Below are 14,268 nucleotides of genomic sequence, written 5' to 3'. Positions count from 1 at the left end.
TATGAGTTGATATGAAGAAAGTATTATTTAAAACATATAGGTACTTTTCATAAATGCAAACTTTGTACGGTTGATAAAAATATTTGAGGTTTGAATAATATTGAAATAGATTAGTCAAAACTGCTCTATATTGAATATCATAAGTCAGTGTGTGTGTGTGTGTGTGTGTGCGCGCGCGTGTGTGCGTGCCTGCGCGTGTTATTTTTCCACATAAATCCATAAGTATGTTTATGGCAGACTAGCATATATTTCATGAAAAAAAGTTGGGTGCAGTCTATTCTCCACATTCATAATGAGGATGGATGTACAGCTGAAATGAACCAACTAAGATGGCTTCAGGCAAATATGTCTACATCCTGTGATATACTAATCATCATTGTGAGATGAACCTAAATAATTATAAAACCCAAATGTGGTAGATTAGATAATGGCCATAAATTCATCATACCCTTTTATAATTGCCTGCTCTTCTAATCAAGAGATGGAGTCTATCTTTCTACTCCTTGAACAATGGCTGGCCTGGTGATGTTCTTTGACCAATGGAATATGGAAGAAATGACACTTTTTGAGTTCCAGAGCCTAGGCTTCAAGAAGTGTGGCAGATTCAGTTGTCATGATCCTGAAATTGCCAGGTTAAAAACCTGGTCTGGTCCACTGGAAAGAGGTCTTGTGGAGTGAAAATAAAGGTGTTCCCATCAACAGCCAAAATGGACATCCCCTCATGTGACCCTTGTGTACATTCAGCCCAGCTGACCCTTAAGCTGAATACAGCCTGATGCGTGAGACTACATTAAAACAGCGGTAGAAACACCACAGAATTGTGAGAAATAATAAATCTTCATTATTTTAAGACATTAAATTTGGGGTTGGTTTGTTTTGTAGGAACAGATAACTTAAACAGCAAAGAAGGTTGAATTTTACTAAAAAGAAGAAAGGAAGACTCCATGAAACATGATGCTGCTAAGAACTGCTAAACCTCCCTTCACTTCCTGACACACGCATTTTGATCAACCCTTTGGATAACAAGGGACATCTGAATATGCATGCCTTGTTATTTGAAGTATTCAATATTTAATTCAGCATTCTATGTAAGGTGAAAATTCCAACAACTTGCTCTCTCCCATTTGGGTGATTATAGCTGTGGAGGAGGTGCTGTCAGTGTTCACTCAACATTTGCTGAATCAACAAATAAATGCTGAAGTCTTTATCATATTCTATTGGCTAGAAGCATTCACAAGTCTCACCCACATTCTGGGGGAAGGGATTATATAGGCTGACAGGTCATAAACAGCAGAGGCAGGGATTATGGGGTCACTCAAGGTTCTGTCTGCCACACTTGGAGAGAGTACGGACAATAATTCAGACAAATACTTATATACATATAAATACTAAGGGGAAAATTAAATCAGGGGTGGACGAGGCAAAATTAGAAAATAACAACAACAACAAAAGTGGTACCCAAGGAAGGCTGGTGGCATTTCAGGTAAGACCTGATATGAGGGCAAAAGTCCTGTGGATTCCTGGGAAAGAGCAGGCAAAGGTAAAATCAAGAGCAAAGGTACTGAGGCAGGGTATACTGAGCATGTTTCTAGAACACTGCACATGCCTGGAACTAAACAAGCAAGAAGGAAAGGAGTAGAAAATGTGGTCAGGGCACTAAGAGGACATCTACTTTTTCATTTGATAAAAGTAGAGTATCCTGGATGAGCCTGGCTGAATCACGTAAAAATCCTTCAAAGAGGCCCTGAGCCCTTCCTGAAGCAAGAGTTTCTCTTTGGGGTTTGATGAAGTAGACGGCCGTGCAGAGGAAGCCCACATGGCAGGGACCTGCGGGTGGCCTCTGGGACCTCAGGGCAGCCTCCAGTCAAAAGCCACAGAAAGTGGGGCCCTAAGTCATACAGCTGCAAGGAAATGAATTCTGTCAACAACCTGAGTGAGCTTGGAAGTGGATTTTTCCATAGATAAGCCTCCAGATGAGAACACAATCTAGTGGACACCTGAAATGCAGCCTTTTGAGATCCCGAGCAGAGAGCATAGAATGAAACTGTGTCTGACTTCCTGACCCATGGAAACTGTTAGACAGTAAATGTGTGTTGTTTTAAGCCACTAAATTTATGGTAAGTTTTTTACAGTAATCAAAAATTAATACACTGATTAAAATCGAGCTCACAAAGGGAAGGCTTTTGCTATGTTTTTGCTGGATCAGGCGTTCAGTAAGTGTTGAATAAACGTTTCCTTTTGCCACTTAGAGCATTAGGCAGGCTGGTTCTGTCTTCTGTGAGCATGTGTTTACCTCCTATTAGGATCCACTCCTTGGGCTGTTGTCACTAGTTTCATCTCATCACTCAAACAGTCCATGGCCACCCCTGCTTCCAGACCTTTCACTGTAATCTCCCTTCAGTCAAGTGTTCTCCACCTTCCCCTCTGCTTGTTCAAATTCTACTCCCCTCTTGTGCACATCTTCAGCAGACATAAGTTGGTTCACCATTTAACAGTGATGTGTTTCCATTTTAATGATTCAAGCAAAAACTGTAAGAATTTAGGGTTTTTCTGAGGTCTAAATTTATAGACATTGCATGTTCTTTAGGAATCAACTAATAAGCAGTTATTCTCAGGTTTTTGTTTTCATTGCTTTTAATGCCCTAGTTCTCAAAACATTGTTTTAAATGTGTGTATGTAGTTTGTGTATGTAGTGTGTGTGTGAATATGGCATAGATAAGTGGATATAATTATTACTTACATGCCAGATATTATGGTAGGTTCTACAGACTATCGTCTTTACTCCTTTGAATATAAAAACAACTTCCATAAGTTTTTTATTCTCCTTTTTGTTGAGGGAACGAAGGTGTGGTTATTTTAGATAATCCCTCAAGGCCATACAACCAATTGGCAGAGCTGGAAATGGCACTTAGATTTGTGTGACTTCAAAGCCAATGCTTTTTCCAGTACCCTAAACTATCTCCTCAATTAAATAAAAAGTTATGTGAAACAAAACATATATAGTATCAAAATATATGCAAACAAGTATTTCCCGTTATCTTATATACCTATATACTTATCAAAATATTTATTCATCTTTGACCTTGCTATCTTTTCTTTAAGTGTCTTTCAGGTTAGACACGTTTAAAGCTACTGATGCAAGTTAAATCAATCACAAATTCATAGGTGATCTTAGAAAAAACAAATTGTACCTGAGCCAGCAGAAAAAAAAGTATGTGTTGCTTATGTGAGTGAGAAATGAGTGAATGAAACAGTGAGGTGATTGGTTTTCTGTCAAATTTCTTATACATAAAACAGCAAGTTTTTTAAAAAGTATGTGAGTCAGTCAAGATATTGATTGATCTATCCAAAAAGAAATGTACAAGGGCATGGACTAATCATTTCATGCACTAGATAGACAACTATGCTCTTGTATACCAGTAAATTTTATTTATAAATAGCAAGAGCACCACACCCTTACTTAATGCTCTCGTGGATCCAAGCTAAAGGGAATAAAACTTCCACATGGAAGTCACAGGATCAGATTCAAATTATACCTTGTATTTCTAACTCAGAATTGTAACTACCTAAGAGCTCTTTTATAATCTAAGTGAAAAATACTTTAAGGTCAATTTTCCAGTCTGTGTGTGCTTGTGCGTATGTGTTTTTAGCTGAACAGGTGTGATCAGCAGTACGCTTGTTTAACGTAGGACTGTTGTCATGCACACCTATGGAATTTGGCTTACATGATAAAGCAATATAACAGACAATCTCCAACCAGCCTTCGAGATAAACAGAGAAGAGTCGTCGGGCTACAAGCTGATGTTGGCAATACATACAACATTGATTTATAAAGAAAAGAGGATTAATTGCTTCAATGTCTCTGATTCTAATGATAGATTCAAAGAAAAATGATGAGAACACTGTATCCTTGTAGAATAATCACTCCTAGTCAGTCAGTCCTAATTCATATTGAATGGAGTCACTGAGGCCATTCATTAGGTTTCTGTACAACTTGTGGGGTGCAAAGAACAGTTTTAGTAAAACTTTGATAAATGGCAAAGATTTACATAAAGTTCTAAGAAATAAAAATGTTAGGAAAACACAAATTTGAAATTCACAATTAGAAAACAAGATTTGGTAACTGTTTTTAATTTTTAAATTTTTGAACTTTAAAAAGAAGTGGAAAAAAGCCTATTTCACAGGTAAAAATGTTGATAATAAAATACTTGCCCAGTCTTTACCACATAGTTATTGACCTCTGGTCAGAGAAGACTTATTCAGGTTTAACCTCGGAAATTCAGTGGCTAATAATAATAATATTTTAATAATGATAATAGTAGTACAAATACTTTTTATAACAACAATAATAGCAGTAATAATAGTAATATGAATAATGATAATTAAAATGTATCAAGTGCTTCCTATGTTCTTCCTTTGTGTCATTTAATTTTTCCACCAAGCCACATGGAGTAGACATCATTATTATACCACTTTAAGGAAACGTTTTAGTGGCAAATCACAGGCAATATCTGTTCTTGAAGAATTGGCCATGTGTGTGCCTTTCTGGAAAGAACAGGTAAGCAGCTTGAAAGATTTGGCCATGGTCCTCCCCTCCTTGAATCATAAACCAAAGATAATTCAGAGGTAACTTATTCAAACTATTAGTCTTTTCAGAGCACTTTGCAGCTAAATGGATAAGACCTTTTAGCTCTCCACATTTTTCAAGGTACTTTTGTTACACTGCATCTGAAATTTCATCTAAACCCCCTGAGGTAGGTGAGTACTGCTATCAATACATGGAAGAAAACATTGCTTAGTGATCAAGAGCTATGGTGTCAGACTGCCTTTGCTGTATCCTGACTTGTTTGCATATTACCTATGTGAATTCAAACAAGTGATTCAACCTGTTACTCAGTTTTCCATTATGAAAATAAGAATACTAATCACATCAAAAGTTTGATATGAAGACTAAACGAAATAATGCAGGTAAGTCTTTTAGAACATAGTATGAGCCCTATGCATATTAGCTCTCGTTAAACCTATTTTACAGGTGAACGACCTGAGGCAGAGTCCAATGTCCAAAAAAGTGAGTGTCAGGCTAAGAATCCATTACCATAACATTACGTTCAACATTGTTTCTCCTTCCCAACCCCATGTCAGTAGTTCCCAAACTTGACTTTTGGATCTCGTGGCAAGCCAAAAAATTATTTCAAGGGACCCTTAAGCTCATATAAAATAATAATAATAGCACCTAACATTTATTAAGCATGTACTATGTGTTAAGCACTGTACTAAATCTCTTACATAGATTATCTCATTTAATTCTCAAAACCCTATTTGATAGACATTATTAGTTTATTCCTTTACAGATGAGGAAGTTAAGGCCAAGAATATTTAAGTGATCAAATAACTGCCCAAGGACACGCCGAAAGTAAGTTCCTGATCCAGGAATCAAATTCAGACAATATGGCTTCAAAGCTCAAGTCCTAACATTCGCTTTTACCTACTGACTAATTTAAGTAAACAGATAGCATTTCACCCCTAGAGTTCATCACCCTCAAAAGCTGGACACACTACACTGCCCTTCACTATCCCACCACCACAAAGCCCAGTGTTTTTTGTAACTATTCCTTTTCACGTTTGCAACATGGACAACTTAAAGAACCTACATTCTCTCTTTGTTCTGGAGCATTTAAGATAAACTACCACAATATACCCAAGAGTAGGTTCATTAAATGGAATTACTCTCCTTCATGCCTCCAATTAGAAGGCCTTCCCTCATATAAAATGTGATAATGCTATGTTTTTTTTATTTTTAAGGGTTTTTTTTTGCATTTATATTACTAAACTTCATTAAACATGTACAATTTATGCTTCTTTATTTTGATTTTAGGTTGTAACCTCAAGAAACAAAATACATGTAGACATATTAACTTTATTTAATGCCTATTTAAATATATATGTTAGATTAGATGATATCCAAGATCCTGGTACTAAGATTTAATACTTCATTTTTTTTAATTTAGATTTTTTAAAAATTGGAAATATATTTACATGGTTCAGAAATTTTAAGGTACCAAAAAATATTAACTTAATGAAGAATCTTCCCCCTATTCTTTTCTTCTAGTCACACAATTCACTTTCCCACAGGCAACCACGTGTAAGGATCTTGTTTATATTTCTGTATACATTTACATACATGTAAAAATATTTGTACATTTATATGCATATAACTCCCCTTCTTCATTTTTATACTTATATGCCTTGTATGGTAGCATACTTCACAGATTCTCCTGTTTCAAGTTTTATTCTTTCTTTCTCTTTCTCTCTTTTCCCCTCTCTCTCTCTCTCTGTTTAATATATACACACATGATGCAGCAAGATCAAATATATATGTATTTTTTATAAATGCTCCGTACTGGTATTAAAAACTTTGCTCTTTCCATTGGTAAATGCATATTCTACTTTGTGAGTGAACCACAAAATTTAAGCAGTTCCCTATTAATGGCTATTAGGTTGTTTTCAGTCATTCCATTACAAATGACTAACTTTGCATATACATCAGTTTGCACACGTGTGAGCGTATCATTTGTGTAGCACAAATTCCTTGGAGTGGAATGCTGCGTCAAAGGGTATGAGTATCTGTAATTTGCTAAGTATCACTGAATTGTCTTCCAAAGCGTCTGTCCCAACTTATAATTATTACACAATTATGAAAGTGTCTCTTTCAGTTTTCCATTAACACTGGAGAGAATATTAGCATCTATGTTTCATGCTTAAATAAGGTTACACAATGCACATTCCGAGGATGTTGGCGGGTTGCTCAGCACCAAAGTTAAACAATATAACCCTTGATTTAAAAGAATAAAACCATGTCCATTAAAACAATAGTGATGAGAATTATGTTTTTTAACAGTTATCTAAGATTCAAAATCATAAATATGAATGCAAAAGTTCAGTGTTCTTGGAAGATAAGTTTTAATCCTAACAGGTCAAATTAAACATATTTTTCAGTTGTAGAAAAATCTCAATTACATTAATGATTTTATTTCTATAGAATTATTAACTCTCGTAAGTAATTAACAAAACATCCTAGTCACAATTTTCACTTTAACAGCCTAAAAAGAAAAATCTCAAATGGCAGAGACTCTGCCAAGAACTTTTTGTAAAATCACTTCTACCACTTGTTGAGAAACAACTACATGGCCTACTTTCTTTATAAACATCATGCAATGCAATTTGTCCAACCACTTTATGAAGGTTAATAGTATCAATCCAAATTTAGAGACCAAAAAACTGAGACTCAACAATATTAACTAGCTCAAGGTGACAAAACAAGTAAGTACTGGCAAGTAAGTGAATGGGTAAAAATTTCCCACAAATACTAGTCACAAAATAAATAGACAAAAACATTGTTGAATGAATGAATTAAATATGCAACAGATGTTTAATCCTGCTATAGCTACCTAAAGCAAATATCTTACCTCAAAAGCAAATGACAAAGAAGGGATGAAAGACTTCAGATGACCCAATCTACACAGCATTAGGAACACCAAGCAACGGAAAGTTTCCAGAACAGCTGCCTTAGGTCTGAAATAAAATGTCATTTACATGCATTAGCTTTATTTTGTTTTGTTTTGTTTTGTTTTGTTTGCGGTACGCGGGCCTCACTGTTGTGGCCTCTCCCGTTGCGGAGCACAGACTCCGGACGCGCAGGCTCAGCGGCCATGGCTCACGGGCCCAGCCGTTCCGCGGCATGTGGGATCTTCCCGGACCAGGGCACGAACCCGTGTCCCCTGCATCGGCAGGCGGACTCTCAACCACTGCGCCACCAGGGAAACCCTACTATGCCATTTTACATAAGGGACTTGAGCATCTGCAGATTTTGGTATGGGGGTGGGCGGGGCTAGGTCCTGGAACCAATCTCTTGCCAATACCGAGAGACAACTATATATACACTTAGGTGTATATTCTGAACTGTTCAATAGCAAAGGAAAAATAAATAATTTTTAGGTTTTATTACATACTCAGAGTTATACTCTATGTTTTGCTGACTTAATCACTATATTTTATAAGTTTTCTTAATATACTTGAAAAACCTAAATTTCACTTAAAGGGCTTAGATTTAAAATGGACCTTTGATTTAAAACCAGACAAACCACTACTCTGTCTCATTTAAAATGAAGGTGTGAATTTGTAGTTTCAACTTTATTTTTTTAATAACAAACATTTGCTGAATTTCAAAATTTCACATATATTTTTAAAACCACATTATAAAGTTACATAAAATGAAAGAATTTCATTTCTTACTTTTGATCCAGAAGAAATCCAATGGAGGTCAAAGTCAGGATAATGAAGCAAGCCCTCAGAAGGAGAGTGACCTGTGATAGTACCTGTCAAACAAACACAGAGACCAATGGATCTTTAGATGAGTCATCCAAAGGAGCATCAGAATTTAAAGCTGACAATAACAGACTCAATTTTATTTTGTTATACCATTTGTTACTGACATTTTTCAAGAAGGTTGAATATGCAGAGAACATTTTGGTTTTCCTAATGTCATTTAGTTATCTTGTTGGACACTTGGAGAATGAATTAGACAATTCTAATGATGTTTTGCTTAAAGTGTTCTTTCTAATAATTCTCCTTTGATGTTTTGGCTTTCGTAATTCTTTGAAACACGCCTCCACATATGGAGAAATCACTTACATTTTTATGAACAAATATCACATTTCAATGGTTATTTTTAATATCACCAATTCTTCGTGGTTTCAAACCCAAAGGTGTCTTTAATAAAGAAAATATTTAAAGGAGAATGTGTTATGAGTGCAAACACATACATGAAAGAAATTATGCACATCCACTCACATTTTTATTTGATGAAATCTGTATGTTCCTCTGTACATGTCAAGGGTCCTTTTTTGAATTAGTAACAAAAACCACATATTTCTTTGTTATAATTATAAATTAATTATGCATTTTGTTTACATGTAAAAATTTAATAATAATATTTATTGAGCATCTACTATTTTATAGCTTCCATGCTATGTGTTTCACACATGCTAATTCTTTTCATATTCCCAACAAACTTGCAGAGTAGGTATCATCATATATGCTTCATATGTGAAAAAACAAAGCTGGAATCAAAAGATGAAGTAACTTTTCCAACATCACACAGAAATAAATGATGCCTCTGAAATTCGAAACAGACCTACCTGACCCTTAAGTGTGACAATGGTAGAACACATATGAGCAACAAACTTATAGGGGGCAGAAGCAGAGATCTATACTGAAGTTACATAGCTCATGTTAGGGCCAGATGGTTACCACTTCAGATTGAGAGTGGATCAGTAAAAGCAAGGAGTTAGACGCACAGCCAATGGACGATTTCCCTACTCACTGATGGTATTTATGTTTCACCTTTATGAGAACACCGAAGGTTGTTTTATGTTGGCTAAAATAGTGATTGAACGCTCTCTCTTTTTTCTTTTTCCTGAAATAACTAGAGGTAATTTCAAGTCATTACTAACTAATATACACACCTACAACTAAGTAGCATCTGTCCAAAGTTATAAACAAATGTTTGTTACCAATTGCAATTGCTGCTCACATCCAATATCTCAGTTCCGTATCATCTTCTAAATCAGCGCTGTCTCTCATGGCCAACTTTTTACACCTCCCTAGTTACTTTCTAAATGCCTACAATGGCACCCAGAATTGCCAAGGGGCTTTAACCCTCCAGGACAATAGTTTAGTAGAAGAGTATTGTTGAGTGGTCAAAAAACTGAATAAAAAGTGTCAGAATGTTTAGGAATATGGAGACAGTGCTGGATATCAGATATAGGATAAGGAGTTCAGTGAACTCCAGAACGTTTGAATGGAGAGCAGGAGAGTACTATTTGGGTATGTGGAATTCCATGGTGGCTGCTTTGGGACAGTAAAGCAGAAAAACAAAAACAAAAACAAAACAAAACAAAAAACACACCAGAAAAATATTTTCTTGGTGGTAGAGGTAACTAGGTGTGCTTGAGTAGATTAATGTTTGCTTAGGGGAACTATTTTGTCTCTAAAGAAAAATGCTTCTTACACCATTATTGCTTCTTTTTGATCTTTTAGGGAAAAATTAATATGGAAGGGAGAAATGATTTGTGCCCCAAACCTATAGCATGATTTTAAATGCTCTATAAGAATGCAGCGCTTGAAATTATTTGAACCTATTAGCCATGTAACCAGTCAAATTGTTCAGCATTTCTAAGCCTCTCTTATGTGTTCAGTACATCTGAAATAAAATATGAGTTTGGCAAATACTATAATAAAGTACTTAGAAGAGTGCTTGGCATAAAGTAAGAAGTCAATCCGTGATATGATGATTATCATTGTTATTATATTCAGGCTATACTAATTTTCTAAATGGCTCTTAGGCTAATCTTAATTAATTACAATAAGTTAAGGAAGCACAAATAAAAGGTTTATTAGCTCTTTCAAATATCATAGGAAATTCAGAGACAGGACAAAATATATTTTTTGTTTTGGTTAGGGAATTTATGATACCTGGACAGAAAAGAATAAAGAACTCCTCTCTCCACAAATTGCTTCCTGGCTAATGGTGTCTGAGTGAAAACCAACTTAATACAGCTATCTGGCTGCCTAGTGAAGCTTCTACTTGGCTATTACACATCTGAAACTTAGCCTGCCTAAAACCCTGTATTTGATTTCCTTCTCCACACCACACGCTCCCCACTTCTCTTCGTTTTAGGGATGGTACCCACAGTTTTTCATTTGCTCAAGCCCAAAACCCATAACTCATCCTTGACTCTTTCTCTCACTGTCTACTTCTAATACATCAGCACTATATTTGAAACACATCCAGAATAAAGATATTTGCTACAAACAGCACACACAAAAAATACCATGTTTCACCCCCAACATTATCTCTACTATATTAAAATACCCTCCTAACTGGTCTCTCTGATTCTAAATTGTGTGTCCACCTATCCTGGCTTCCCTCCCCTGGTATGTAGCCAGAGCTATCTCTTTAACACTAAGTCATTAGTTTTAAACTAAGTCATATTATATCATTCTTATGTTCTAAATCCCCCAGGAGCTTGAAATCTCAGTAAGAATAAAGCTCAGAGTCCTTACTCTGGCCTCTACACAACATACCCACTATTATCATATAATTCCTGAATCATTTCTGTCTTTCATTCTTATGTGACATCAGAAATTTTGCTCTTCCTTGAATATGACAAACATCCTTCCCATTCAAATCTGTTTGATCTGTCTCTTAGGCTTGAAATGACTTCCCACAGTGACCCTTATGGTTTATTCCTTCATTCCATTCAGGTAACTACTGCATGCCCTTGTTCATCCTGTATAAAATAGTACTTCTCCACAATGCTCTATAACCTTATTCTGTTGTATTTTCCTCCATACAACTTATCACGCCCATACACTTATACATTTGCTTGTTTGTTCATTCTCTAGCTGTGTTGTCTGTCTTCTCTCACTCCCTAAGAGAGGTTTTATCTTTTTATTCACTATTATATCCCAAGTACCTAGGACACTGCCCAGCACATAGTAGCTAATATGGTTTTTGAATGACTGACTGAATTATTGAATTATTTTACATTTGTGTTTATTATTCATACCTTTAATATAATTCTAATTGGCTTAATAAATAATTTAATATCACAACATTAATATTTAATTTAATATCAGTATTCTAGTCCTTAAAATTAAAATTATTTAATAATTTAATATACTAAATGCTTGTGTTAAATATTTAAAACATTAAATACTTTAATATTTCTATGTTTAATTTCTTAAAGAACAAAACTGTCCTAAAACTGTTTGAGTTTAAAGGAAACTAAGATTACCAGAAGAAGAAATCCAATATTGAACACATGTTTCCTTTAGAGTCCATTTTCCTATGAAACTCTTAAGTTTTTCCATATTACATCCTTTGATAGGCTAATCAGTTGATCTTCTCTGACTTCTGCACATTCATTCCATGAATATGTACTGAGCATTTGCTAGAGCTGTGGTAAATAGGAGTTTAAGAGAGTGAGCAAGAAGGACAAAATCCCTGCCTAGAAATCACACTACTTTAATCCGTGCTGGTAGGACCATAGTCCAGCTACACTAGAGCAAAATGGAGGGAAAAATAGGGCTTCCCTGGTGGCGCAGTGGTTGAGAGTACGCCTGCCGATGCAGGGGACACGGGTTCGTGCCCTGGTCCGGGAAGATCCCACATGCCGCGGAGCAGCTGGGCCCGTGAGCCATGGCCGCTGAGCCTGTGCTCCGCAGCGGGAGAGGCCGTGAGAGGCCCGCGTACCACAAAAAAAAAAAAAAAAAAAAAACAAAGGAGGGAAAAACAGAATAGACTTCATAGACTTTGACCCCTGTAAATACTTAGCCTCCTGTCTTTTAAACAAGATGTGAAATGACATGAAGCTTGTTAATTTTTTATAACAGTACAATTTCATTTTTCATTGGGTTTACTACCATTTTACACCATTCACTGCTAGTATATCTTTCATGTAAGATATTGCTGTCCTAAAGTGCTAAAATGGAATTATTCTAAATTAGGCTTTGAATATATTATAAGTCTTTATCACAAAAAATGAGAAGGTCCATAACTATAAAAAGCTTATGAAGCAAGGAATTAATTTGCCTCCTTTAAAATTATCTTTCAAATCCCAAGCAGTTTGGTAGCTCTTATTTCCATAGGTTTCTCAGTACGGGAATTGCTGTCCAAATTTTTATGCTTGAAAAAAGCAAACATCCCTGCAACTTTAAGTAGATGAGAAAAAATACTCATGAGGCAACGTTAACTACATAGGAACTCAAAAATTACCATTACATGTTTGATGCAATGTTGCTTAAACAATTAATGAAGGTGTGAGAAGTCCTCCCTTTGCCCACAGGTATATAAAGAAGAAAGCCTTTTTCTTCTCGAATGGGGATATCACCCTCTTACTATTCCACAGAAAAATTCTGGTGATCAACATAATTACCTTTCATGTTTTCCCACCCGACAAATCTCACAAAGGGAAATATCAGACCCATACACTATGTCCTAAAATAATAGTAAGTGTCTGTATGCATTCTTTTTTAAAGAACTTTGTGTATTGTCAGAGGTAATTTGATATTTTCCATAGTTTTATTATAAGGATTTAGAAATGAAAATGTCTTGATTTTACTGTATCAGGGTTGTGCATTTTTAGGATTTTCGGAAAAGATCTACTAAAGTCATTATTTTGACTCAAAATGTTCACCTTCCCAAACATCTGTAAAATAAGGTCAAAATTTTCCTAATACTTAAGTGTCTGTAACCTCTGATGTGAAGGCAGAAAATCTGGTTTGGGGCACACTTGCTCTGCTACCTCATCGTCCCTGTGACTCTGATGGCTCCTTTTAGATACCTTGTGCTGAAACCTAAGGCTTGAAGATGCTTCCCAGTATTACAACATAGACACAGGAACAGAACTCAAGGTGATATAAAGCAATTTGTAATTCTATATGGATCTCAAGAATCTATATTGAAATAAGATCCTGTTTTTTAAAAAATGTATAACAGTATTGACTATATTTTTTTCCAATATTTTCAGAATGTTTGGTTACTGTTGAAGCATACATAAGGAAATATAATTAGAATGAACATTTTCTATAATTTCAAACAAGAAGCAAACTAAATAAATATATCAAAGGTGAAAATATATTGCCTAAAATGTATAACAAATATATAGTTCAGAAGCACTGAATTGGTATGGAATAGTGAGTTTCTACAAAAATGTGTAAGAAATAAAAGCAAAAAATTTTATTTTAAAAACTTTAAGTAACATAACCTGAAGAATAGTTATGTTGTAGTCATATTTCAATCTATGATTCCATTCTGTTAATAATGAATGTGCACCCAACTAAATAGAGAAACAAGGATTGATTTTCCCTCCCACTTGAAAACAAAACAAAACAAAGCAAAACAACATATCTGAAACAATTGTTTTCAAGACCCTGGACACCAGGCAACAAAGGTCAGTGATCCCAGGGAAACAGGATACAAATGACATGACCCCTCACTATTGCTCCAGGTTACTACCTTGAGAGAGTTTCTATGCTGCCACACAGAGGGAACTCAGAGGGGCCTGGTGGACTCCCTGATTTGAGGAGATGGAGCTGGGATTTGGGAGAAGTCAGGGAGGCTATTATTTGGAAGAGAGTACCAAAGAGGAGAGAGCTGCATAGACAGAACTCTATTCATCTGCAGCGGGTGCCCATCAAGTCTCG

General features: G+C 35.6%; 1 protein-coding gene across 5 annotated transcripts in view; it reads right to left on the bottom strand.

The window, feature by feature from the left end:
* AGMO (alkylglycerol monooxygenase) overlaps positions 1–14,268 on the bottom strand; it is a 374,058-nt gene that overhangs the window by 142,845 nt on the left and 216,945 nt on the right. For all 5 annotated transcript variants that reach the window (XM_079932554.1, XM_079932551.1, XM_079932555.1 and 2 more), the window contains 2 exons: positions 8,293–8,375; positions 7,467–7,572 (listed from right to left, as the gene is read on the bottom strand). In XM_079932554.1, the coding sequence (XP_079788680.1) occupies positions 7,467–7,572; positions 8,293–8,375 (189 nt within the window). The remainder of the gene's footprint in view (positions 1–7,466; positions 7,573–8,292; positions 8,376–14,268) is intronic.

The sequence above is a fragment of the Stenella coeruleoalba genome (assembly GCF_951394435.1).
Source record: "Stenella coeruleoalba genome assembly, chromosome: 9".
Taxonomy (NCBI): Eukaryota; Metazoa; Chordata; class Mammalia; order Artiodactyla; family Delphinidae; genus Stenella; species Stenella coeruleoalba.
Note: the sequence above shows the minus strand (reverse complement) of the source record. Positions and strands in the feature narration are given on the sequence as shown.